Raw genomic sequence first — 24,761 nt, 5'->3', positions numbered from 1 at the left:
TAGGGTCAGCTGCCTTTTCTATCCAGCATAAGGTATTTGCAGGTCACATTGGCTGTTTTGATTTCCTGAAAACTGCTGCATAGTTATTGAATTTCTTTGCTTTATCTATTAAAAAAGGTAGTTTCACTATACCACCTATCCAGCTACTGAAATAATCATGTCATTGGGACAACATAAGAGCTTGCTTAGCAGACTTTCTTATGTGTTTTATTTTCATTTCTACAAAAACATGTATATTTTTTGTGCCTGCCATCTGAATGAACTTAGTAAAGGGACAAAAAGACTATCAGATTGCAAGGCTGTTGCTTTGGAGTTCAGAAGGGTGCAATTATATAAAAAGCCTGAAGCTATTTTTATTTGCAGCCTCCCTCATCCTCAACTGTTAGACTTATTTTAAATTTAATTTTGATACTTCAATTTTTTAATTAATATTTTTATTTTAGAAATATGAATTATTTGTATTCCTGACAGAAAATTCTGTTAAGGTAGACTTTTTCAGTAAAGGATATACCCCAGTTCTTCAAACTGAGATCAGTGTGTGCTTTGATGGTTTTGGGGATCTAGTCAGCTGTTTGATACACACCTACTACATAGTCATGGTCAGTATAACTTTTGATTTAGACAAGATGGTTTGATCTATGGCATTCTCAGCAGCTGAATATTTAAGAAAGAGAACCCATAGATTCTCTCGATTTTTAGTCATGTGTTTCAGCCTGTCTCTGCTCAACTGGGCAGGTACAAGCATGTTCTACTCTCAGTAGACCTGGCTGGTTGTCGTGGTGGCACTCGTGGAGTACCAGCCACCAAAGAAAACCTCAGGGAGTGCCTTTCACAAAAATTGATTTCATGTAGCTCTTCAGTTACTGTAAGCAACATGAAATTTCATGGTGAAACTTTCTTGACTCCCTGTGAGCTGAAGAAACCGATCAAAAATGATGACAGCAAGCAATATGTTTTAGTCACCTCTTTGTGGCTACCGGCAAAATGCTCAGGAGTTGCTATTTTGAAATTTCTTGGCTGGTAATTGTTTGGGGCTGAGCATTTGGTCACTTGTAGGTTTAGATGTTTATAGAGTCCCCTGGCAGGTGGTGAATATGGAATGTGGTAGTACCAAACTCTTCCTTAGCACTCATCACCAAAAATCTCACAGGACCACATCAAATGTGTATTGATTTAGTTTCTTTTACCAGTAGATTAAGCTGCAGCAAGGCTATTTGCTCAAGAACATACAAGGTTCATGCAGGTTCTACCAGCGCTACCTATCCTTGCTCCCAAGCTGTGGCTTGGACAAGCCTACCATTCTTGGCCTTAATACAAAGGGAAATATTAAACTTGACTAGCTAGGAAGCGCTTTCAGAAAAATTGCTAGTAGCAGAGTATCTGGTTGCATTAACCTTAGAAGCATGAGACACCAACTATGTTTTTGTTTGGATTCCACAGAGAGAAGCGCTGGGAAGTTCTGGAGTTGTGAAGATTAAGGCAATCTGTTCTCAGTGGTGTGAGCACAATAGGTATCTCCTGGAAATGTGACTCTAAAAAGCCTCAGAAAGCCTGGATGAGCACATGTGACCTTGTGCATTGGCTCTGCAGGCTGGGCACTGTGTGTGGCTGAGCACAGAGCAGGGGCAGGTTGTAGAACTAGACTGGTATTTGCAGTTCTGCTGCCAGCCACATTACTGCCCCATGCTGCAAACAGGGATTAAGCTAATTTTTTACACAAGCCCAGTGTCTTGTCCTCTCTGTTCCATTACCATTCCACGCCTTTTGGAAATGTGTCCAGGGCAGTTAAAGGGCAGCTCTTTCAGCATGCAACTGTTAAATGTATTACCCTTGAGAGGCACATGCTGTCCTTTTTCAAGACAGCTTAACTCTGAAATTGCTTAGCTCATTTGAGCTGTGCTCTTGCTGTAACTCAGGTTGTCTGTGTGTCTAATAAAAAGAAAAAGACTTACCTAATGTCTGTAAATTGCTTTGATATTTGGGCTAAAGGTGCTGACAGAAAAATGCAGGATTAGCAAGAGAGGGCATTTCAAAGGCACTAATAGGAATTGGATAACTAACTCCTGTCGCTGCCCGCTCGGCCCCTTTTGCCTCAGCTAGCTGTGGCCGATGTCAGCGGCAGGAGTGGGGAACCAGGCTAGCACTGCGAGGCTCAACCTGGAACCTCCAGAGCTCCTCTGCGCTCTGGCGTCGTGGCTCACAGGGCGACACAGGTTGTGACGAAGGGAGAAAGAGTACTCAGGCTCTCCCTATTTCCCAGGAACAAGTTTATTCCAACAGGTGCAGGGCTGGGATCACAGGGGAGAGGTCTGAGCCGAGACCCTGGGCACCCCCATGCGCCAGGTTTTAAGGACCGTGGGCGGCTCGTATGGTGACCAATGGGACAACAGCAACGGAGGGGTTAAGGGTGGGGATTTCAATATGCAGGACCAATGGTAGGGACCCGGGGGGGGGGAAAGCAACTGTACAATCAATGGGGCGTCGAGGAAGGGATGATAGGCAAGGAAAGAACTGGAACAAAAGGTGGGGGTTCACATAGATTGACAGGGCTTAGGGGCAGGATTAGGGTGATGGATGGGGAACAATCTGGAAAAATGGGAAGGGTTTACCATGATGGGCACCTGGGGACAAACCATTCTTTATGACCGGGGAGCAACTGGGGTAAACCACCTCTGAACTTAATAAAACCAAGCAATATGGGCGGCAACAAACTCCCCTTCGTGCCTTGTAAAATGCCTTCTGCAAATAGTAATTCACACAGTACTGTAGACATCCAAGATGTATGGGAAAAGTAACTGCGGTTCCATATCTTGTTTGGTTTGGCTGTCCTGTCCTTATGAATACTAGGAAACAAGGAATCAAATGCATTTGTTTAAAACAGTAAACCTCAATGAAACTGTCATGGTATAAATGAAGTTATGGTATGCCTTTAGGAGATTGAACAGTAAAGGCAGCACATACTGGAAGCATAATGCCTTGGTTTGATACAGCACCTCCTGGATCTTGAGGGAAATGGACAGGTTCTGGATTTAATTTCATTTTCCATCTGCTCTTGGGCAGTGAGGAGACCCTTTGATGCCACTTTGTCTTTGCAATGGTGATTCATTGGGCATGAAATGTGACCTGAGCTTGGACTGTGTCTTGCATTCTTCAAAAGGGAGGAAAAGGACTTCACATCTCCCACCTATCCTCTAGTGCCCATTAACAGAGACAGGCATCTGTACGGCTATGTTTCAGAAGTGTTCCTCTTTTTATAAGTATCTCCATGGACAAAGCAAGCAGCTGAAGTGTGGTTTGATTAGCTGTACTGTGAATCGCAGCAGGGAAATGCTGGGAAGCGCCTGGTGTCCCTCCCCTCCAGGGGTGCTGTGCACCAGGGTGAGAGGTGCAGATGAGCACGGAGAGCCACACCTCTGGAACGGGAAGCCCAGAGTCAGCCGGTTTGAGGTGGGGAAGTTGAAAACCAGATAATGCCTTGTAGCTCCACAGGTGCGTCCTTCATTGCATCACAATGAACATCCCCATTTGTCAACTTCGAAAAACTGAATTCATGCCAGCTAATGGGTTGCTGTTGCCTGGACAGTGATGAGTAGAAAGAAACTGAGTTTGTGGGAGACAGGAACATAAGATTGAACAATTTCTCTTTAAAAAGTACTGAGCTGACAGCCACAGAGGCCATACTTGCAGAAATAACAAAGTGCTGGTGGAGTGAAACAGGCCTGTCTTCTCAATGTCTAAACCTATAATAGTTTGTTCTCTACATTCTGTCAGTCTTTCCTGCCATGTGGTTATAGGGTGTTGTGGTGGGACTCCTGATGTTGAGGCTAAACTTCTGCTTCTGCCTGAGCTCCTGAGCAGCAGTCAGCACCTTGCAAGAGAATGAACTGGGCTTGCTTTGAAGGGGTGGCTGAAAGACATTCTAGGTGTTCCCTTTATTTTTGGACGTCACCTAATCTGCCTGCAGAGTTTTTTGCAAACCTCCCCTTCCCTTTGGTGGCAAGAGTACTTACATTACACTCTGCAGGTGCCTCTATCAGCCTCAGTCTATTTTCCTGTCTCATGGCTATGATAATGCTGTGGTTTGTCATGGAAGCAATTACCTTCTCTTGGTCCATGTCTTAGTTTAGGGCAAATTAGGGAGGAAAACTCTGAATGGGGATTTCGCCAGGGAAATGCCCCTCCCCACCAACCGGTCCGGGAAAGGGAAAAAATTTCTTTGGAGAGAAGTGGAAAAAGCTGTTTATTTAACAGAAAATTGAATAATATTAAATAATAAAACCTCTTGCTGTTCGATGGGATGGCAAATCTAGGAAGAAAAGTCCTTTTTATGTGGTGTAGCTCGGCTCGCTCAGTTTCTTATCAGTCCCTCCAGCGCTGGAAAGTGCCGAGGCCCAGGCCCCGGTGGGCCACAGGCTTGTGAGCTCCCGGGGTTTGGCTGGGTGTTCAGTCCAGAGCAGGCTTGCACAGATCCAAGAAAAAGGAAAAGAAACAAAGGTCCGGGGAATTCCTCTGCCTCAGCTAGCTAAAACTAACTAAAAGCCAGGGAGAAGCTCTGTCCCGCTGTCTGTCTGTGCTGCAGACAACACAGTCCAGGAGCGAGATGTGTGGGAGTTATATTTTCTTTAACACAAACTGCGGCTTCTTTTTCCCCCTCTTTTGCTCTCAGAGCCAGTCTTAAAGGTACAGAACTTAATATATAACATAAACCAGACGATTGGGGATACCAGTATCATAAAGTCACCCCAGGACAGTCCAGCACTAAATTTGTCTTTTCCATTTGCTGGAGATCAAGGTCAGGGTGAGAGGCTGCACTTGCACTGTCCTGCAAATGCTCAGAAATTACAGTAGCTCCTTCTGCTTCTGTATGTGCAGGGATGTAAATCCATACTGTTTGCATTGGTATCATTGCATGTCAGTAGCGTGCTTCTGGAGAATAACATGCATTGCCTTCCAGGAAGCATATGATACTGGGTTCCTGTAAAATTGTGGCTATGTTTATTTACAAAGGGTATATTTTGTACTATGATTGGAGTACGTGATTGGAGGCTTAGAATATGGAAGAATTTTCCCATCAGATAACATGAAGTTTCAGACTTAGATTTCTCATCAGGCGTTTTCATAAGTAAAAACCTAACTGTGACAATTCTGAAACTAATACAACATGCACAAGTTGCCCTTTAACTCTATTTGACTGTATTTGGTTGCAAGTTAAACTACTTCAAAGAAGGTAATAGTAGCTCGTTTAGCAAAAACAAGAGTACTATGTTACTTGATGGGAAATAGAGTAGTCTTTAGTGATGTGTTTTTCTGCAGTAATGACAAAAGTTATTGATTAATGTGTTTAAAAAGGTAGGAAGGAGTATAGTGCTAAACACTTAGCTTGTTCAGATCATGACTGATTTGTTAGTGTAAGATTAAGTGGTTTTGGCACTTCAGTGGTGCTTATGCATGTATCAAGGAGTTGCTGTCAGATTTTCACTGACATAAAACCCTTGGAGTGTCTCCACTTGCATGTCACTTCCCCTTTCCTCCCATGGCAAATTTCAGAGTGGACTGTTGGAAACTTCATGGCTCTTTTGAAAACTAATGCTGAAAGCATTAATTCTAAAATCCTAAAAAGTGCTTGGATCCCCTGCAGTGCTGGGCAGTGCTGGCCACCAGTGTTCTTTGTGGGCTCTAGGGCTCCCTGGGCAGCTGGTGCATCACTACTGCTGCTCACATCACCAGGCACACACTTCCTTCCTTCCACCCACATCCACCTCCTCTGCCATGGTTTCATACCTCTGTTCCAAAGTTCACGTTGTCCTCTCTCTTTCTCTCCCTCCCCCCCCACTTTCTTTTAACAGCAGGAAAGAATTTCATACACACCTCCAGCAAGCCCGGTACCAAATTACACTTCGTCACCACTACATGTCCCAGTGCCTCAAGCAATCAGGATGGAGGAAGACACCATCAGACTGCCAGCACACCTGCGTGAGTGTCAGCACAAGGCTGCTTAAGTTCTTGGACTGAGGAGGGGGCGGGGCAGGGCGAGGAGTTATTTCTGGTTTTATGGAAGAGAGCAGGGAAGTCCCTGGATTTATACATTATTTTTGGGGTGGTTTTTTTGGTTTTTTTTGGGGTTTTTTTTGTTTTGCTTTTTTTTTTGTGTGTGTGTTTTGGGTTTATGTTTGTTTTTTAATTTTTTTAAAATTTCTAATAAGCTCTTGCTTGTTTGGTTTTCCTAGCTGTTGTTTTTAACTGAAGAAAATTATGCTTAAATACAGTATGCTGAATGTCCCCTCCCATCTCCTGCACCCTTTGTCAAGCATTTGGCCTGTCTCTCATGACAGGCACAAATATGGAGGGTTTGTTTTGATGGGAAGTGCTTTGTTTCCTTCCACTTCATTGGAATTGCTTAGTTACGTTCTGCGACACAAGGTCAGAGTTTCACCAGCTGTGGCAAGTGGAACACATTTGTGCTGAGGCTATTTTCAAGTTCTGAGGGGTCTCAAATACTTGAGATGCCCAGGCTCTCTAGTGTAGAGCATGAGTACTGCCTTAGGCAGTGGGAAGGAGGAGGAGTGAGCTTAGCTGAGCACAAAAGGATGCTGCTAAGGATCTTGGATATCACTGACATTGGAACAACAACTGGAGCTGAGGGCAAGGTGAGAGCCAGGTACTTCCTTGCTGACATGATTCAGTGTTTGACAGATAGGAAAGGCCAAGGTCTGCTGGCCAGTGAGAGGTGAATTAGGATGGGGACAAGAAGAGTGGAATTTTCCTTTTTGGAGGGGAAGCAGTATTGATGGAAATAAAGATGTTTTAAGTAAACTTTAGTCAGGTGGGGTGCTTAAGCAACAATGAACAAGAGGGCCAGGAGCAAACAAAACTGCTTTGCCCTCTGACAAATGAGTTTGGGATTTCTGGGGGTAAGAGGGGGAAGTCTGTGTTTATCACAAGACAGTCTCATCCTCAGCTGTCTTCCACATACATTCCTTTCTGAATGCAAACTGTGTTTAAAGAATTTCTGTAGTCCTGTGCTCACTCTCTTGCTGGCCATTGAGTTACTCTGCCCCACGGTCACTCGCTCCCATGCTCACGTCTCACGTGTCTCACATGTCCTGTGTGGCTCAGTTTTCTGTGCTTCCTGGTGAGAATGGGAGCTGCTGCTGTAGTGTTTCTGACCATGCCTGGTCCCTGTCTCAGCATCCATGAGTTCCCAGGCCTGGCTTGCACATGTGTGAAGCTGCTCAGCTGTTCCCCTGGCTGCCACACTTACAGGGCATTTCTATGCTTTGCCCAAAGTAGGCACAAAATACCCCAACACAGAAGCAGTTTTTCTCCAGCAGTTCTTCTCCCTACTGGTGCTGTTTATCCCCAGATCTTTTTGGGTTTTTCCTCATTGCTGTAGTTGGTAGTTTGTTTCTGCTGTGGGAGCCTGTCTGTCCAGGCCACTCCACAGCCAGGATCACAGCTGGGTTTCCAGTTACTTATTGCTCTTCCCACTGTGTCTGGCAGATAAATAAGGCAGGGAGGCAGAGACTCTTGATACTGAAAGTGGTGGTACATACTGTACCTGCTTCCTTCCCATCAGCTAGCCAGCATGCTGGATAGTGTTGAATTTATAAAGCTTCCTCTCAGTGAAGACTTCTTTCACAGTATTTTTAGAATGTGATCCAACCTTTCACCTTGACTCTTGTTTTGGTTTTCTGTTCTTTTGGTTGGCATATTTTTAAACTTGCAAGGCTTCTTTCCCTTTAGTATTTCTACACCAGTCTGACTTGTTGCAGTGTAAAAGCACAGATGATTAATAATGAAATATCTGTGAAATAGCCTTCCATAAAGTTAGTGTCTGAGGTCATAAACAACATGGAACACATTTACATAGCCTTACTAATTGTAGTCAATGGGAGTGTAGTATTTTGTAGCTCAGTATGCAGTCAGTATTGACATAAAACACTTGTCAACCAACATACTACCCAAACACTGTTTAAACCACTCTTCAGGTACATAGCTTCATAGCTAGGCCAGGAGCAGCCATTCTGAATTTCTAAAATTATCTCTGCTATAACTTTTGTTACAAAACTTCATGCAGTAATTGCTGTGTTTAGGTCCAGTAACTGAGCTATGACATGTGCAGAAAGATTTCTGCTGTTCATGTAAAAAACTTAAGTGATGAGGAGGATATAAGGTCTCTAGATGTTCTTTTAATGCTTAATTATCTCCTTATTTGCTTTTTTTTTTTAAGTGCCCTATTTATAGTTTGAATTAGTCAAGCTTCAGTTTCCAACTATTAGATCTCATTATCGCCTTTCCTGCTAAATATTGTTGAAAGACTCCTCCTGATATGGGTGCTTTTAAATAGTCACTTCTTAACCTTTTCTTGACTAACCTGGATAGGAAGAGAGGTTCCTAAGGCTGTCAGTTTTCCTGTTAAGCTTTCAGATTTCAAATTCTGTTTATATCACCACTGTGAACTGTCTCCCACTTCAGACATCCTTCTTAAAGTGAAGACAACAGAAATGAAGATGACACTCCAGTAGTCTTGCTAATACCATGTATAGAAATAACTTGGTTCCTTTTGGATTTCATGTGATGAGGTTTTAAGAGGTATTAATACAGGGTTTTTTCGGTTCCTGCATGGACTCCTCTCACTTATTTTTTGTTTATTTTTAGAGATGTGTCTGAGGTACAGCTTTGATCTTAAATCCAAACTGCCTCAGAAGTCAGGTAAAATAACTAATTTCTGGTTCAGCTGTGTGTGAAGGTTTGGTTTAGGTCTGCAAAGTCCGAGGATTTTCTAGGTCTGAGATTTTGTTTGGTTCCATCTCTACACTTGTTTTTGTTGTTTATGTGGAGTGTAATAACTTCTTTCAGCCCTCACTCATTCCAGTACAACAGGGAGATGTGGTAAATTCTTCCACTCACACACACAGAGCTGATAGGTTGTCAGGCCTGCACTCCTGTTTCTATGACATTCTGATGGCGTTCAACAAAGTCAAGGCAGGGTTCAGTCCCAACTCACACATCTTTTATGTACCTGTGCTGTAGGTGCTGCTGAAAAGAACAGTTGACCCAAAGAGAGATCTAGAGACAGATTGAACATGTAGAGCATTCTCTGCATTCAGGCATTTTTATGTCTTCTGATAAGAAATTTCACTGTTTCTTATATTCTAGAGCACTCTGAAAACACCAACAGCAACAGTATCAGAACAATAAGTAGAGAAATTTCCTTTGGTGTGATAATTATTTCTCACTGCTTAGTGAGCAAATGAGCCTCAGGGAGGCTGAGCTGATTTTATCCAGAGGCTGGGAAAAAAAAGTGCAGTTTGGAAGGGTGGAATGCAGACCTCTCTTTGCTACAAGCTTCTTTCTCTTTGGTCAACAGAGCTAAAATTATATAGACAAGCACCTTTTTCTAGGGGTGATGTGAAGGTACTTTCCCCTTCTCACACAGCCTTTCATGTTTTAAGTAGCTGCTTTTTCCCCAGCCTATTGTAAAGAAATGCAGTGTGATCAGTCTTAACTTTAAATCTCTGGGATAGTAAGGTTAATTTCTGCATAAAACATATCTTTCTTTGGTGCTGCATTTCTCTGTAAGGGACTTTTGACCCATAGTTTCAAACATACTTGTCTGCCTAACATCCACTAGGAACAGAGTACTGGGGGCATTGTCAACAAAATATCAGTGGGGAGCTGGGGAATATCCTTTCCTGCATTTCAAGGATGTAGTCAGAAAACAGTTGTTCTTTTGTCCCTGGTATGTCTGCCATGGTAGCTTTGCGGCATGTATGATCTCCACTAGACTACACTAATGTCAGATAGAAGTTTGGAAAATGGACAGTTTTACTGAGGATTGAAGAGAAGCAAGTTCAGCTTGCACACAAGGTACTGCCCTAGGTGTCTTCTGGGACCTTGGATACCTTGTTTTAGCTCCCCCACAGTTAGATGAAATAGGCCCATGAGTGCAAAAATTCTTAAATGTTTTGAAAAATAATATAGAAACTGCCCAGGTATCATGATAATGAAAAGTGTAGAGGTAGGTGGAAGTCCTCTGGAACTATTTACATACTCCTTATCTCTGGGGAAACACTCCATTTTGCCACAGAGAAAGTTAGTGCAGTTTTGTGGTGGGGGTCTGTATTTTTTTTATTCCACTTTAATAAAAGTCCATCTCTTTGTCTCATCTGGTAAAATGTCATTAGCTACTTATTTCATGCTATGGCTAATAAAAAGAACTTGTAAAAAGTTCTTGGAATTGGATAGAGGATACAGCATGTAAGAGATGGATATGAGAACCCTTCCCTGTGTCTATTAATATGCTTGAATTACAGAGAAAACAGATTTTTCCTTTTCTTTAATACACAAGATTAAAATAAGGTGGTTCACCTGCTAAAACAGCAGCTGTAAGTATGTGCTACAGGCTTCATGGTTTTCTTTTGTCTCCTTCAATATAAAACTTCAGCTAGAGAGACAGAAGAAATCTCAGTGCTGAGAAAGGACTTGTTGCTTGCTCTGATCCTGTGCAGCATCATTCCCCCTTGCACACTTATGTTGATTTGTACAGTTTGATTTTTATCTCTGAAGGGCATCTTCTCTTGGGAACATGTGTGTGTTTGTTTAGGAAGAGCAATCTCATGGGCAAAGATTTCAGAGTTTTCTATTAATACAAAAATGAAAGCGAGTTCATTTTTCCTCTGAACTAATTACTTTTCTCTCCTTAATGTTGTCATCCTTCACATGTCTGCAGCTCCTTGTCATAGTAAGACACGCTGCACATACTTTTCTCACATACTTTTCTGTGCGCATAAAGCAATTATTCTTGGCAACAACTAATTTTTCTTGCTGTTGCCTTTTTTTCTGAGCCCATAACAGTCTGCACTGATGTTCAGAGTGCAATGATGCACTCGAGATGTCACAGTACATGCATCACCTCCTAGGGGAGAACCTTTTCTTTGAGACTGCAGTGTTGTCTTGATTCACTCACTTTTGGGGCGTTGTGGTGGTGGGGAAAGCTAAAGACCTATGTGTAAAAACTTTTGAGTGCTTTTTGTTTCCAGTGTAGGCTTGGGTTCTGGTCTTTGGTTTTCCAGTATGTGATAAGTTCCAGGTCACAGCTGATTTGGATAAACTTCACAGAATACAGACCTGGTCACATACAGCTAGTGAGATCACATTTTTTTATTTCAGTATTTTTGTGTCCTTTGTTGTTACTGCCTGTTCTACTTCCCTCATTAAGTTCAGAAAGGAAATTTGTTTCGTTTTCTGCAATGATTATATTAAAGGCCTTTAAGTTTTTAGCGAGTGTTTCATACGAGTCTTTCTGCATGGCTGTTTGAATACTCTGATTTGGTGGGAACTAGTCCAGTGGTTCTGTATTGGCTTGGCATCTTTGTGACCTTAGCTGTACCACATATGGCAATAAAGTTCTGTGTGGACATGAGTAGTAGGGTAGGACAGGTTGTTGGGCAGTTTCTTTAAACTAAGACATTTATTAGACCTGAAGGCAGTTTGTTGCCAGTTTCTTTCTTCTGATCATGCATTGTTGCTTATATGTATCATTTGTGTTTTGAGGGCACTAGTTTTCTTTTTTTTTTTCTTATTAAAGGAATGCAGGAAACAATTAAGAGAAAGAGGAAGAAACAACAACACTCAGGATTGCCAAGGATTCATTTCTTTTCTGTATAGTGTCTATTAATTATGCTACTCCTTTTATTAATCCTTTGGCACCTGTTAATTATTCTACAATTTTGGCTAGCAGCTGGAAAGCCACTTTGAAGCATTAAGCATATTGTTGTTTAGTTACTAGAATATTCAATGCGTTGAACTGAAAGTATGCAGTGAGATGGGAAAAAAAGCCCTTTACCCTAAGCCACATTTAGAGCAGCAATCAATAAAAATATTTGCTTTGGACGGATCTTCGTGGAACAAAACTGACTGACGCACATACAGGGAAAATAAAATAAAAGCTTCATATGACAAAGGGACTGGGAGAGGTGGCCAGAATGTCAAATTAGTGGCTGAGACTAATCCTGGTTCTGCTGAAATGAGTGGTTAAATTCCCACTGATTTTTGTGGGACCTGGGCTGGCCTCTTTCTCAAATGATTGGCTTCTCCTAGACCTCTCTTTGCTCTTTTCTGATGTTATGGCCACTTAAGCCTTGTTTTTCCCTCTTACCGCCCTTCCCTTTTCTCCTATTCTGCTTTTCACCTTACCTGTAACCAATATCAACCCACTACAAAAAAAGAGAAAAAAAATTAAGCATGGCAATGGCACTGCTTATTGCAGTATTTAATCTTGATGTTACATCTTTGTCTTCTACCGCAGGCTATTCTTGCACATTTTTATTGTGAGCTATGCAGAGAGGGTCCATCCAGCAGTGCCTCCTGATCTTTCATTTTTTAACTGTTAATAAGCTACTGACAGGCTGACTGGAGTGTGGAAATCCCAGCCAGCCATCCTGTCAGCCTCAGTGCCCATTACTTTGGTTAACCCCAGCAAAGCTCCTTCAGGACTCTGAGCTGTGTCGAGTTGTTGGGCAAACAGGATGCAAATCCGGAGCTGGGGAAACACTGATCATACCTACTTGTAAGGTAGGCTGCTCCACAGGCACCCCTCTGGTCCTCACCTGAATTGAACTCATCTGCTCCACCCTGCTTCCCAGGGGTTTCTTACAGTGAATCTCAGGCCAGCCTCACAGAAATCATCCAAACAGGGAACTTGGATGGGTGGGAAGCCCAGTCTGAGGCACTCTTGTGCCATGGCTGGGCACAATATAGATGATAATGTTTTATATGGACTGTGTTGCACTGGGAAGAATGAAACCCTATTACTAATTCCACTGGGAAGACTGTGGCCTTTGGGTCATGAAGATCCTGCTTTGCATTTTTCTGGGATGGTCTTCATTCTTCACCTGTAGGAACCTAGCCCCCTTTTCACTGGGTTTGCACTGGGGTGACACAGGGCCCCTTCACTTGCCACTTTTGCAAACAGCTGGTGAGTTTAACCCTAAATCTCTTAACTCCTTACTGCTGCCTGGTGATTGTTGCAGAAGCATCCAGGTTAAGTGTGAAAAAACTTGTAAAGGGAGCTCACTTACTGTGAGCTGATTTCTGCTCCTTGAGGGTTTATAGAATCAAGTGGTTTTTATTCTTCGCAATGTGCCTGGTTGTTGCCCAGAGTTAACAGCAGTTTCCTGCACTGACAGTTCCCGATGGAAGCGTGTGGAGGGGTAAGATCCTTCCTGCCTCAGCGGGAACTTGCAAAGCAGTCCTGACGCGAGAGGTCAAAGAGACCTGTGCTTCAGGATCCGGAAAGCTGGCAGTGTGGGAGTCCTAGTGGTGCTAAGCAGTCTTTTACCCTTTTGGAAAGCTCCACTGTAGGGTTTTAAATCTCCAAAATACGCATTCTCCTCTATTTAGAGGGGAAAGGAAGTCATGCCACTTTAATATGGGATACAAACTTGATCCCTTGTGGAATTCCCCTGGAAAGTGTGTAGAGGAATAAGAAGCAAAAGCAGCGGGACATTTATGGTATTGCTGGGTTTGAAGCATTTTTAGCTTTGTCTTAAAGGGACACTCAAGATCAGCGGACCTAAAATTAGCTTGCTTTTCTCTTTCCATCCCAAATGTCTGTTTAATTTTTCATTTGTATTACATTATAAATGCTTCCATGCTCTCTTTTTAAAATTATTTTTTGTAAGAAATAAACTGAATGCAAAGAATGCAGCATTCATAAACAGCCGTACAGCTAAAGAAAACACAGAAGAGAAACTGCATGTAAGCCATGACTAACAACTCCACAATAAGAAACCATTGTGTGGTGAGAGCCTTGCCACAAAACAAGTGTGGTAGAAAACCCTGCAGAAACAGCACAGCATCATGATTTTTGACAGAGCTGAGCTGCTGCCTCTTGGAAAAGAGCAGCTCTGTCCAACACTGAGAAGGGCATATAGTGTCGGAGGAGAACACTGCTGTAGCTTTGAGGTCCCAGGAATTAATGTGGTAGGTCATGTGTATACACACACAGAAAGAAAACAATTATTTGGTGCCCTTTTTATAAGAGGCTGTATTTCCTTCTGCTGTACTTTTATGTCTTTCCTCTCCAGTGCTGCCACTCTTTCTGGTGCTTAATAAATACAGCCTGGTAAAATACCCATTAAATGGGGTTTTATGCCATTTTTAGAACTCCCCATTTTACTGGTGGAGCAGGATTCTTGAGTTTGTTGAAGACAATTTTGGTAAAATGATTCTATCCAGATTTGGAGGCCCAGTCCAACACCTCAGCCAAAAGCCTTTTTTCAGTATTGTTCTCCAGAGGTTCTTGGGAGGGTGGAGCACTTAATGCATCAGGCATTCCAGCCTTGTGGAATGCTTGTGCACTTTTATGGGATGAATGAATTTGAATATGCTCACTTCTCATGTAAAATGTTTTGTGCAGGACTAGCATGGTGCTATTAATGTAGCAGTGATCCTTGTTCAAGAAGTTATGAGTTAGTTATATATTTAATAGGTATATGGTTGATGATGTTGTGAGTTAATAAACAATCACCACTGATTGGCTTTTGAGAGTCAAAGCTTTAGGAAACTTGCTTAATTTCAAATCTTTCCTTGTGAGTTTTTATGCATAGAAGTCATACCCCAGGAATAGCCTGAAGCACCCTGCTGTATTTACTCCATCTGCCTGTCTGGTTTTGATCTCCCTGTGCTTTTGTATCCCACTGAAAAAAAAAAAAAAGTGTCTGCTCTGTACTGGTAGCATGGTCAGGTAGCTTTGTGGCAATTATACAGACCAGAGAATGAAAATGTTAAATTATATCAAGTAGAAATTAAATGAATGTCTCCAATGATTAACCAACATGTTCTTCCTGCCTTTAGAGTCCACAGGCACAGTATGGGGTGTTCTTCAGTCAATGGAGAGGAAGGGTAAAGGCAAAATTCTCCATTGTGGGGGTTGCTTTGGAGACAGTGGAAGCTTTTCGATCTGAGAGCTTACTGAGGGGTTCTTTGTAGCTGGAAATTCACTATCCCAAGTGCAGTGTTTGTAGCACTGGATCCCATGGGCTGTGAGAACCTGGACCACTCCTGCAGTAAAGCATTTATCTGCCCATGTCCTGCATGGACTCTGCCCTGACCTGGTGCTGTGAGGGTGTGGTACCCCCATATGGGCTTTTTCTATCCCCTCTCTAAGGAAGAGTGGTAGTTTCAGTGTCTTTTGGACTACGCACCACTCCTACCCTGAGGGTGAAGGGGGAACATGTGAACTGAGCCACAGAAGTTCAGTTGGGAGGGGCTGGGAACTGTAGAAACACAGGTATTTCAGAGGTAGATACTGTAGCATTGATAATGAATTTGCACTGTCTCAGCATCCTGAAAAAAAAAAGGTTATTTTCTTACTATGTTCTCAGCATTCTCCCTCTTCAAGTTCTCTAGGAGCTTTTTTTTTAATATTTCCCTCAAGTGTCTTAAAGCTTCTTGTTTGCAGAATAAACATCCCAAAGGGGTTGTGAACTCGTCAGAGCACTGACATTTTATTTTAAAATGCCCACCAGCAGCAAAAACAACACAGAATATTTTTGAAGGGAAATTTCCTTTTTGGGTTTTTGTATTCCTGAAAGAATTTCCGATGCAGGCGGATAGTAATTCCCAGCTACGTACTTCCTGATAAGGAAATGGCTCCAATAAATGCAGCTGTAAATAGCTACCTTTTTATTTTTTAAAAATGTAGGGAGATCTGTTTAGCTTTTATTTCAGATTACTGAAAGAAAGGGACAGTGTACAATAAAAGTCTTTCCAAAGAAGTAAAGTTTTTCATCTGCATTTATACGTTTAATTTTCTAAAGCTTAGATATCTCTTTATTTCTGCTCATCTTTCTCACAACACTGTAAAAGAAAGAATCCCACCTTTTTATATGGTAAACATAAATTGCATTTTGTCTCCCTCATGAAGAGAAAGTATTGCCTGCTTTATGCAGAATTCTTAATGCTTTTGCTTGTGCCTATATTTCAGTGCTCTCTATGTATGGTTTGTTTAGGTGCTTTGTTATCTCAGAATAAGTAGTGTGATCTTCAACTGCATTTTTTTTCACATTTGCTGTGGATATGCTGTAGCAAATGCATGGTTAGACATAAATTCCTTTTTTCTAAAAGTAACTTGCTAAGACAATTCTGTGCAGTTAGTTTATAAACCTTCTGAATTTTCTGCATTATCTTTCCCTTTTTTACAGTTCTGTTTCATGTATTTTTAATTTCGTGCCTTTCACTTTGGACTTCTGTTAAAATTTTCCCTTCCAAGTCCTGCTTTTTTAATTCTTTAAAAAGCGAACACCAAACATACGGTACCTTCAGAGAAACAAATAATTGTTTACCCCCATAAAAATTTATAGAGATGAATAAATTTGCTGCAAGAGCTAATGTGAAAATGTCTTTGCAAGTTAGATTTCAAGCTGGCTGTACAAGTCATTCAGATTACAGCTGAAGATATATACATGTCCTCTGCATTGAGAGTTTTACAGAGGGTGAGTGCTTCGTAAATCATCTTGAACACCACTTGGACCTTAGTTAGTCCCAGGTTTCTGTGCTGCTGCAGGGAAGGGTCTGTGCAGGCTGGCATGTCCTGCATAGCTGTGATGGATGGGGGTCTCCAGCAAAATCCTGAGGCATAGCTGGGGATGGGCATCATCCCTGTGGGTGTTGGTGGCTGGTAATCCTCTTTTCCCACTTGCTCCTGTCCTGAGCTCTCCCTGGTTTTCTTGGGGTGTGGGTGAGGTGGATGTGCTGGGCTGGATGTGCAGCACTGATTGAACCGTGGCCAAAGCCCCGGCAAGGTGACGGTGCCACTTCCTCAGTGCTGGCAGCCAGCAGAGAGTTGGGGCCCAACGCAGCAGAGAGGAGGTGAAATAATCCCCCTTTTCCTCCTCCCTCTTTCTCCTTCCAGAAATTTCACAGGATCTTGTGATTTATGGCCAAATCCTGCCTGTGAGGGCACTCAGCTGCCATGGGCTGCTTGGCTGCTGACAACACTCATGGCTGGCCTGGAGCCAAGCAGATTGCTCAAGGGTGCAGCTGGTGGCAGATCCCCTCATGCCCCTCTTGCTTCTGGTTTGCTGGAATGACTTGGCAGGGCTCAGCATGTGCCCCTCCATAGCCCCTGAGCACATTGCTTTATTCAGTATTCCTTTGTAGGCACCCAGAGGAGTTTTACCTCCAGTTTCCTGTGCTCCTCTCTTGGCTGCACCAGAAAGGTTGATCTGTGCATGCAGCCCTTGCCACACCTCCTCAACAGGCCCGTGGAACATGCACAATTAATACGGCATTAATTAATTATGGGGAAAACTCGCTGCTGGCACAAGAACCAAGGCTTGCAGCTTATAAAGTGAATCCTTTGATGCTGAGCTTTAAAGAACGTTTCCATCAACTCAAGCCAGCAGAGAGATTCTGTGATATTTATACCCTCCTTCCATACAGACTCCAGAGCACAAGGTTTGGCCACCCTGGGCACCAGCAACAGATGTGGTGGTGGTAAAGGAAGAGGGTTCAGAAAACATAACCAGGGCTTGATCCTCAGAAACAAAATTGCACAAGTCCTGGGTGAAAACACCGGGGCAGAGCCAGAAATGATTTGTTGAGCCAGCTCAATAGGTGCAAAAAGTGACCTACTGGACTTGTTGAAATGAACAGTTGTCTTACTGTCTCCAGTGATTCCCACAGTTTTATCTGAAACGTGTGTGTGTGTGTGAGTAAATTTGTAGGCTTGTGCTTTGCTTCTACTTACTTGGCCAATGTTTGGAGAAGAGAGATGAAAGAATGACTGTGCTGGTTTGGTTTGTGCAATACTGAGAATTTCTCTCTTTCCACTTCCTCCTTCTCGGTAGTGCAGAAGGAAGTAGCCCCAGTCCTTGCTGGTCCACAAACCAGTTACTCATTTCAGTTCTGCCACTTGAGTGGGTCCTTGTGTATTTCCTAGTAGGGGAAATCTCCCTTTTTGTGTGTAAGTTCCTCCTTCCTACTCTCTCTTTTGTTCTGATTTCTTCCAAGCAATCTGTCTCCTTTAATTTTTAACTTCTTTTGTTGGCTTTCGCTTCCTCTCCATGATTCAGTGAAGGCGTTTTGTCAGAAAAACCCTCTGTACAAAATACTTCTTTGTTCCCTTTTTTTTTTCTTTTTCTGTGTTATACTTCTTTGTATCTCACTTCCCTGGAAACTTCCTTAGTAGTCTTACTACCTCTGGGCTTTTAGCTTCATTACTCTGGGTAGTCATTACTGTGTTGCCGGGTGTGTAATTGTTCAAAGCACCTTGATCTTTTTATTAGAGGTTTGGGGTTTTTTTACTGCTCTTTAAATACTAATCGGCAGTGGTGACAAATATTGTTATTAAGTACATGGGGCTTGTCTCATCACAACTCTACAGTTCGCTTGGAGGTTTTTTGCTTGTTGAAAGTGAGCATAACCAACTCACGGGAGTCATTCTCTACTTCCACTTCATGTTCTCAGGGATGCAGTGTGTGGTGTGGAGTGGTGGTGAACTGGTCACTTGCAGTAGATTTTAGTGGAGGATTTGAAGCCTTGGAGCTCAGCAAAGAAGAAACAAGGGGTAGTACTTAATGTCTGTAAGAGCTGGAACATTTATAGATCTTCAATTTTTACACCCCCTCTCAGATTTAAAATCATGCAGAATGAAATAAAGGTAGAAGAACTGGGAATAACAGCAAAGGTAACAGTGATAGTGAGCTGAGCTGTGTTTGTGGTGGGCAGACCTCTGAAGCAGCTGAGCTGTTAAAGGAGTCAGTATTTGTTGCTGGCCTCCTGCCACACCATTATCAGTGTGTGCAATAGCAGTGACTGAATCTCAGAGGGTTTGGTGTTGGTTCAGTTCAACAGAACACCCAGAAGTAAATCCAGATGTCTTTTAAATCAGTTGGATCTGTAGTGCTATGGTGAGTTCTCCATAATTATTATTTTCTTGTGAGAGTTCTGGGAGAATCTAGCTAGTCCCGAATAACCCTCAGAGCACAGCTTCTCATGCATGGCCTTTCTGGTGCTTCATCATTTGCAGTGAGAACATGTGTGCACAAAAGCTCCACTGGAACTCAGACAAGAGTCAACAATTAAAATTTATTTTAAAGCTGAGAAATTTTTGTTTTTTTAATCTGATACATGTATCTCCATGTGCATGTACATATCTAGATCGTGCAGAGAGAAGGCTTGCTCTAGTACTTAGGTTTTATGCAGAGAGACTGTAATTTTTTCTTTTGAAGCTAATTAGCACTTAGAATGTGTTACAACCATTTCTTTTAGGCAGAGTTGTAAAATTGCTGCCTATGATGAAACAAAAAAATGGGTGCAGAAGATGGTGGGAGGTGCCTTTTGTGTCACAGGAGTTGCTAAGCAGGCTCAGAATTGCTGTCCTCCCCACAACAAGCAGACACACAAGGGCTGTGTATGAGTCTAGAGGCCTAGGTTTGAAGGGGTCTTTCAGTCCATTTTTACTGCTTCAAGTGTACAGAGTCAGCAATATACTTGTGAAATCTCCAAGTTGGCTTAAAATTATAGATGGGGCTCAGTCAGCTGTTTTTAATGCTCTCTTACTGCATGCACTCTGTAAGCCACTTCCTGAAGAGTACTAATATGAAGTCTAATCCACAAACAGTTTTGGCACCAGTTTGGAAGCTGAAATAATTAGAGTATTCTAACCTATTGTGGATAAAGGTAGCTCACACTGATAATTTTATCCTGAAATGACTTGGCCCCACTCTGAAGCATTTTCACTGTGAAGTTTTATAAGTCCATATAACATCAACAACAGAAAGTCTGTAAGATTATAATTTGTTTTACAAAACATATCTCTTGGCCAACTATAAATTACGCATAAGCTTTTAATAATTTCAGCATCATGACAGTCGCACTTCAATAGATTCTGACAACTGGAAGAGCAGGGACATTTTCAGTATGAGTAAAATGCCCTGCATGTCATTACAACTTGAAGTTATGGTCATCCACTAAATTAACTGTTCCCAGTGTCATTCAGAATTGGGATGAAAGTAAATTAATCTTATTTTGATAATTTTCTCAATTTTTCATATTGGGACCACAGTACAAGGAAATCTCATTCAGAAGGATGCTGTGGTTGTTCAGCAGAAAACAATTATTGATGTGAGTAGCTCATGACTTTTTCATGTGGTTTTATAGTAAGACCTGTGAATGTCCCTTGACTATAGAGTTAAGCAAAGATAGTTGTCAAAAGTCAGTCACCAGACTCAACTTTGTATAGCAACTGTGCAGAGATTCCACAATTTTGCACCAAAATTGTTAGGCAATTGAAGTTCTGACACAGGCTTGTTAAAGCTCACTAATTCCCAGGAAGCTGTCTTAATGCTTAGTATTTATTCAAATTCTGTCCCACTCAGGGCGTGGTGGTCTCGTTCACATGGTCATTTTTAGTGTGCTAGGGAACCTAGTTAGAAAAGACTGCTTCCCCAGTCCTCCCATTCCTAGGAAACAAGATGGGGAAATAGGACCCTGCAGTTTAAAGAAAAGATAGTTTTGTAAGTCAATAAGTTTGCAGAGAGAAAGTTACAATGTGACTATGAAATCATACTTTGTATGGCGAAGGTGACCAGGAAATTATTATTCACAGTTCCTAACAGAGCAGCGAATCCAGAGATCCAAGATAAGTCATTGGGCAGCATGTCTAAAAGAAACAAGAACGAAAATGCATCAATACATGAAAGAAATCATTGCAGGAAGATGTTTGCAGGGCTGAAAGTGTGAATGGATCTCTAAAAGGAACCAGATAAACCTGTGGAGAGAGGGATAGGCTATGTGGTCAGTATGGAAACAGTGGCCTGAGTACAACCACAGCTCATGACGTCCTTAAACCACAGATTACCAGAGGCTAAGATAAGTAATAGATATTATAGTAGAGATTGCTTCATGTTTCCTTAAACTTTTTGCTTATATATCAACTGCTGTAGATTTTTGGGTAGATGGGTTGGGGATCTTTTCTAGTATGGTAGTTTTTGTATTTTCCCCCATGTCATAACCATCTCCAGTGATTTGACAGTAGTGTGGATGCCATCCAAGCAGATATATATTCAGTACGCATATGCTACGCCAGAGGGCTCTTTTAGGTGATAACTAACTCATCAGCTAGAGGCCACAGGAAAAAAGTTAAGTAGGGAGATTTGCCTTTAAGCAATTCTGACAAAAGTCTCTTTACACAACAGCTGACTGGATCGCTGAATGTAATGCCAAGGGCAGCAATAGAGAGGGAAAAAAAAAGTAATGTAAATTAGCTGGCGAGGGAACAGGGCAAAGCTATCTGGTAAGGGGGGGAATGGGAGAGAAGGGCAGGCAGCTGCCTCCTGGAGCTTCAGCTTTAGGGACCAGATTTGCTCCAAGTGCTTGAAAAATTTTGAAGTTCAAACTGTGGAGAGCCTCTCACCACAGCATATAAGCCTCCAGTAGATTGTAGTCACCCCCATATGCAATTCTGTTATCCCTGGCATTTGTTTCTCCCATACACCCTCAAAGGGTTGCTTTCATTTTTCTGCTGTTGTTCAGTCCAAGATCCAGTTTGACCTATGCCCCTTTTATGGGCTTGTCTCACATCCATGTAAATAAGTAACACGAATTTCAGTTCTGCTTCCTCTTTTGCTCAAAACAACAGTTTGGGTTTCTGGATGTAGTCATTAAAAAAAGTTATTCAGTATTATTTGTGATTTAAAATGGTAAATTAAAAACTAGCTGGAAGACTGGTAGTGCTTCTGATCTGTATCCCCTTTCCTAAGGTGCTTCATAAAATACCGTATGTCATTATTCACTCTGGCCTGGATGTTCTTGGCTCTCTCCCACTTAGTGATTCACAAGATGTCTGTGAGATTCATTTTTGTAAATGTGGTTCTCCCCCTTCCTGCTGTATATCCTCCCCTCCCTTCTCATTTGTTTTTGAGCTCATTAAATAAAACCTATGGTACATGTAAGGGACAGAGTGCAATCTCTGACATACCATCGGAAGAGATCTAAGGGTGTAGAATTTTCCCCCTGATTTTTCAAGTGGGAGATTAGAATGGTTTGCAAAGCTTTTCTGCAGCTCCCCCTCCTCTTCCTCTGCTCTTTTGGAGCTCTATGTGTCTTGTGCCTCTCTTTTTCGAGTAAAAAACCCAGTGCCTTGTGTCCTCAGAACACTCCTGGCTGTCCCTGAGGAGAGGGGAGCTGGGTGCAGTGGCGTCCTCTCTGTGAGGGCAGAGCTGCAGATCCCAGTGCTGGCTGCTGTAAGCAGGCAGGGGTGTTTGCAGGGCTTGCATGCCAGAGCCTCTTCAAACAGCTCTGCTCAAAGGCATGAGCTGGGCTCACTTCTGAGGGAAATTTCCTTTTTGGGGAAGTTGCTGCAAAGGAATTTCCTGTGTGGGCAGACAGAGCTTCCTGACTTGAAGGCTTCTTGGAAGGGAAACGGTTTCATAATGAAATGATAAATTAAAGACATACAAGCCCTGGTTTGCTTCAAAACAGCTATCGAGAGAGCTCAGGCGGTGCACCATTATACTCCTGCGCAGAATGAAAATAAATTACATCCTGACAGGATTCTCCATAGTAGACCATATCCTTCCCCCAGCCTTCCTCCTTGTAGGTCTCACTTTCCTCCTCCTCCTTTCTTCATCCCCTGCTATTTGCTTACTGTCGTCTATCTTTTGCAGACCCCTCTAACCAACAGGCACAGGGGCATGAGGTCGGGGAATGTTTGCTAAATGTGTTCCTTCCTCCATGGAACAGTCAGCTCTGGTTTAAGCCCTGCTGTGCTGACTGGCAGGATGAGTGCCCTGGGTTGAAGTCACAGAAATGGCATAGGGCTGCTCTCAAAACTGAGTGCCATTGCTGCTGATGTGGTTGGGGCAAGGAGAAATTCGGGATATCCTCAAAGCTTAAGTCAGTGCCTGTAAGGAATGTCTCGGTGCGGTTGTGAAAATATCTGGGAGGAAGTGCTGCAGATAACTGTTTCCTGTTAAATAAGAGGAAAAAAAGGACCTTTGCTCCATCCCAGTCAAGACACAATGGAGGGAAGGCATCGCCAGAGAGCTCAAGCTATTTTCAATAGGCACTGAGCACTATTTCCCTGCTCTGCTGCATCATGATCTGTGGAAAAGGGAAGGCAAGTGCTTATGCTTGTCTGTGCCCCAGGGGATGCCCATAGATGTGAGGTCAGCTGGGCTGGGTGAAGAGCTTTGATCAGACTGCTGGGGTTGCCAAATACATAGTACCTGCAGATGGAGGATATAATTTCAGATGGCACAGGGTTAGGGGGAACAAACAAGTGAGAGTTTCATTTTACCTTTCTTTGTCTCAACTGTAGTGTCTCTAAACTGATGGGTGATTCTGCCCGCAGCACCTAGTTCCACAAAGTGATCTGCCACACACTGATAAAAGTGTGGCATCAGCATTTTCTTTTCTCCCTGGAGAGAAAGCCTTTATTCCCTGCCTGCTATTTGGTTGGCTATTAACACTGTTTTAATTCTTTGCAGGACTCCAGAATTGGTGTGTATTATGTGCCTTGTTGTTCCAAGGAGGTCTTATCCCTCTCTATTGCTTAGTGAGTTTCTTTGGAGTTTGGAAATACTAAAATCACTGGCAGAACACTGCTTGATTTTATTAGTGCTGTGGTTTTGGGGAAGATTCTTAAAAATGCATATGATGGAATTAGGTCCATGACAGTGAAAGTATTTGAGGTTCTGTTTGTATTTTTTAAAACAAGTCTTTGACCCATGTAAAGGAAAACTAGAAAAAGTGGTTCACATGGCTCAGAAGTCAGATGCAAAGAACCCCAAAGTGGATAAACACTGAGCTCATAATTTTCATGCTGTCACCACCTCTCGATAGCATTAAATTAATTATTAAAATCAACGTACTACATACTTTTTTTTTGCCTTTGTCCATGCTAATGTATCAGCTAATCTCCACATACAGAAATGTCAATGTACTTTCTATATTGCCTTCTTCTTAGGCTAGGATAATGTGCACTTCTCTTTGTGTGCTTGACACAGCCTCAAACAGCTGTGGGGTTTGTTATCCCTCCTTTCTGAACTGTAATCTCCCATTGTCTTCCCCCCCAGACAACACAGGACTCATTTCTGTCACCTTTCTGTTCTGAGCAAAAACTACACAGAATTACTTCTGATCAACTCAGAAATAAAATCCAGGTGGCATTATGTGATGGTGACAGCTATAGCCGTACCAGGAGGAAATCTGAGTGAGAGCACAATGGTGAACTGCTTATAAAACAGAAAAGTTTTACCAAGGTTTTGTGTGTAACAGAGGTTTGTGTTGTTAATCAGGTGCCGCTCCAATCATTGTTCAGCTTCATGATAGTGAGTTCCAGTAAAATGTGGGTGGGAGGACACTTAATTTGTGCTGGTTTTTTTATTGCTTTAAATGCACACATTGCTTGTTCTTGGCATGATATCAAAAGAGTGCTGGAAGAAAATGAAGTAGAAAAGGGACATGAAAAATGACCACACAACTGATCTGTAGGGGTATTTTTTCTGCTTCCATGTGGAAAGCTCAGAGATTACTGGTAGACATTCTTGCTGGGATGGCAGAAGGGGGAAATCTTACACTGGAGATAGTGGGTCAATAGGGATTTCTCTAATCAGCTAAAACCTAGCCGTGATGAAGTTTAAATAAATTGTAGGCAATTACTCCTGTCACAGGAATAGCTGCGGAAGACCAGTACAAGGTCTTTGAGGACAAAGGAAAGAATGGAGAGGTGAGGTAGGATGTATCTTACT

General features: G+C 42.4%; 1 protein-coding gene across 2 annotated transcripts in view; it reads left to right on the top strand.

The window, feature by feature from the left end:
- The window catches only part of LOC131591923 (transcription factor ETV6), a 135,831-nt gene that overhangs the window by 38,021 nt on the left and 73,049 nt on the right, over window positions 1-24,761 (top strand). For both annotated transcript variants that reach the window (XM_058863046.1, XM_058863045.1), the window contains exon 2: window positions 5,847-5,973. In XM_058863046.1, coding sequence (XP_058719029.1) covers window positions 5,847-5,973 — 127 coding nt within the window. The remainder of the gene's footprint in view (window positions 1-5,846; window positions 5,974-24,761) is intronic.

This window comes from Poecile atricapillus, chromosome W, assembly GCF_030490865.1.
Source record: "Poecile atricapillus isolate bPoeAtr1 chromosome W, bPoeAtr1.hap1, whole genome shotgun sequence".
NCBI lineage: Eukaryota > Metazoa > Chordata > Aves > Passeriformes > Paridae > Poecile > Poecile atricapillus.
This window is presented reverse-complemented; position numbering and strand designations above follow the sequence as displayed.